The 3,073-nt window shown below is 32.6% G+C and overlaps 1 protein-coding gene across 1 annotated transcript; it reads right to left on the reverse strand.

The window, feature by feature from the left end:
* Positions 1-1,927: 1,927 nt before the first annotated feature.
* LOC113706160 (pectinesterase inhibitor-like) lies at positions 1,928-2,644 on the reverse strand. The gene has a single exon (XM_027228053.2). It carries the CDS (start codon positions 2,620-2,622, stop codon positions 2,044-2,046), a length of 579 nt encoding a protein of 192 aa, XP_027083854.1. The 5' UTR covers positions 2,623-2,644; the 3' UTR covers positions 1,928-2,043.
* Between the last annotated feature and the right edge of the window lie 429 nt (positions 2,645-3,073).

Below are 3,073 nucleotides of genomic sequence, written 5' to 3' on the forward strand. Positions count from 1 at the left end.
GAATAAGTAAAATTAATTAAAAAAGTATATATATATATATATATATATATATATATATATATATATATATATATGATAGATTGAATAGAATTTAATTGTATTAAAGAGTATCGATTGAATACCCGTTAGAAAAACCTTTGCAAATCACCTAAATAAATAGATGATAGGCACCGCAAAAAGGAATTCTTGTTTCTTTTTCTTTTTTTCAGGAAGCTCCAAGGAGGAATCTGTTGGGTTGATGGGCAAATAATTATGAACCTTGATATTTTGGAAACTCAAAATCGGTTGTCACATCATTCTAATTACACAATTAATCAGTTTCCTTGGCTTATGACTAAGATTTTTTGATTGGTACTTCCCATACACTGCAGTTTGGGTCATTGAAACTTGAAATTAGATCTTTGTATTGTACCGACAACCTGATTATCTCACTTTACGACAATTTTATAATCTATCTGTTTTAAACTAGTGGGAAGGGGGAGTCTAAAGAGACTTTGTATTAGAAACTAGTAGGTATACAAACCTTACTAAATCAAGGGAGTGTTTTGACACAATCTTTGGATTTTTTTTGCTGCAACCCTCACCTATGACTCAAACAGGGTCTTAAGACCCACCTTGATGGCCACTGAGCTTGATTATCTCGCTTTTCCCTTGGATATAATTGGGTTTCTTTTCGTCTTGGCAAAACCAGCCGGAGCAAAGGAAAAAAAAAAAAACGGATTTTGTTTGGTTTCATCTGTTCTCAGTCAAAAATCAGGTTTGACTGAGTTTTTTCTTTTCTAAGGACGATTTTTTAAGATAATTCGAACTAGACAACTAATCAGTTCCCAGTCAGTCCTCATAGTCCAGTACCCAGTACTCCAAGTTTTACACTCAGCATGTTCAAAAAAAAAAAAAAAAAAAATTCTACTTTAGATTAGGCTGTACTAATGTATTTGCCTAGTGGTAAATTGGAAATTAGAAATTTCTTTTGCTTAGCTAAATTTGGTCAACTAGTTCTGTTGAATATTTTGTGAGGACTACTTCTGTAGAGTATAGTTAGTAAAATAAGGGACGGTGAATACTTTGAAGTATAGTACGTAGCTATATTGTACAATTTTTTTTTAAAAAAATAATACAATTAAAAGTTTGACGAAAAATATAAGTTCGGCCAAATTACGTGTATATTAATAGCAATTTTTTACTCAAATATTTGTGTATCAAACATATAATTTTAAAAAAAATCATCATCTTACTATGTTTATATGTATAAGTATACAAAAGTTATGATACTACATATGTTATTTTGTACATAATCATAAAGACATGTCATTGTCATTACAAATTTTAAAACTTCAAAGAAATTGAAATATAATTCCTGAAATATAATAAGCAAATAAGATTATGTAAGAAATATGAGTATTTCTCGGAATATTTTTTGAAATATACAAAATATGGATTTTTTTTGAGTTATATATAGAACATGTATAATATGAATATTAATTTACTGACTAGGCTATGCACAATTTTGTGATATTTTTTAGAATGATGTCATACAAATTAACGAATTTCAGGGATGGAAAGCATCTATATATGAGTAATTAAACTCTTATCTAAAAATCTAAATTAAGTTAATGAGGTTACAGCAAAGGTTAAGGCGTGCATTATTAAAGGTAATACTTAAATAAAGTAATCATTCTTGAAAAATGACTAATTGAATGAGCACACATTATTTTGCGTTCCCATTCCCAACGGCAGGCTGTCGTTGGAAGGGCTCAAGCGCTAATTAATTTTCTGAAAAAACTATATATATGGAGTAGTTAATTTGGAATAAATATCTAAACATGAGGATGTGTGATCGCATGTATTAATGGACGTGGGCGGCACCTGAATTGAAGAGATTACTGCCTTTGTGAATCCAATTTTGTGAAGTTGACATCTTAGCGTGTAGCTCAATCTTCAAGCAAATTTGGATATATACTAAAGTAGTAGTACCCTTTGATTAACTGTAAAGATTGGCGTTATAATTATTTTAACATTAGAAAATTGAGAATATATGACACTTTAATGGGACGGAGGAGGAAGCAGCAAGAAAGCCGTAACAATCAATGTGATGCCAGAAATAACTTCAAACTTCTGGTCGGCATCTTGAAGTTCCGAAGGTTCTGGAGTGGAACTCCCTGCAAAGCCCTCATCACAAGAATCAGCATCGGCATTAGCAGCAGAGACGTAGCCACCTGATCCCCTGGGATTCCCAGCGTTCAGGGCATTCCTCCCTTGATCCAGTTGTTTAATGGAATCGTCATAAAAACCCTGGCATGATTTGAGCTGCGCCTTCAGTTTTGGATCAGTTGCTTTCTGCAGGAGGGATCCGATCAATGTTTGTGTGGTTTTAGCCTGGGATTCTGCTGCGTCAAGTGAAATAAATCCTAGGTCTTTGAGAGTAGCATTACGGGAACGGGGATCGGAGCTTAGGACTTGTAAACACAGAGGAGGGTTGGATGATCTGCTGCAGACGAAATTAAGCAGATCCCTTGATGCTTTGATGCTAGGATTTGCATGGCTGCTGCAGGCTGCCGCAATTGTTACCAGAAGAAATGCAAGAAAGTGTTTTCTTGGGGAGAAGGATTCTGAAATTGCCATCGGCTTGTTTCTCACTAGTACAAGTTCTTGTTTTTCTTTGACAGTATATGCAAAACGTAAATGAGTGAATAAATAGGCATAACGCCTTAAAAAAAAAAAAGCAATCTTAAGATTTTATCGGAATTAAATACTCAATCTTCATATAATTAATAGAAACATCATCTTGTTATGTATTTCTTCTAATATTGACTGCTTCTTTTTGAATTTTCTTAATGAAATCTTTGATTTGTGCTTTTCATGTTTTAATTAATGTGCAGATGTACATGGACAGCTTCCCCTTCTATTTCCTAATTTAAGTCTCAATCAAACCTTTTTTTTTTAAAAGGAAATTTACTCTCTGAAATCCCATCAAATATTTATTGACTAAGCATGCATATTAAGTACTAAAATTCTAACATACTACAATAATGTTTTCCCCAAAGTATTACATCCTAAATTGCTTATTTTTTTG

This window comes from Coffea arabica, chromosome 8c, assembly GCF_036785885.1.
Source record: "Coffea arabica cultivar ET-39 chromosome 8c, Coffea Arabica ET-39 HiFi, whole genome shotgun sequence".
Classification (NCBI taxonomy): Eukaryota; Viridiplantae; Streptophyta; class Magnoliopsida; order Gentianales; family Rubiaceae; genus Coffea; species Coffea arabica.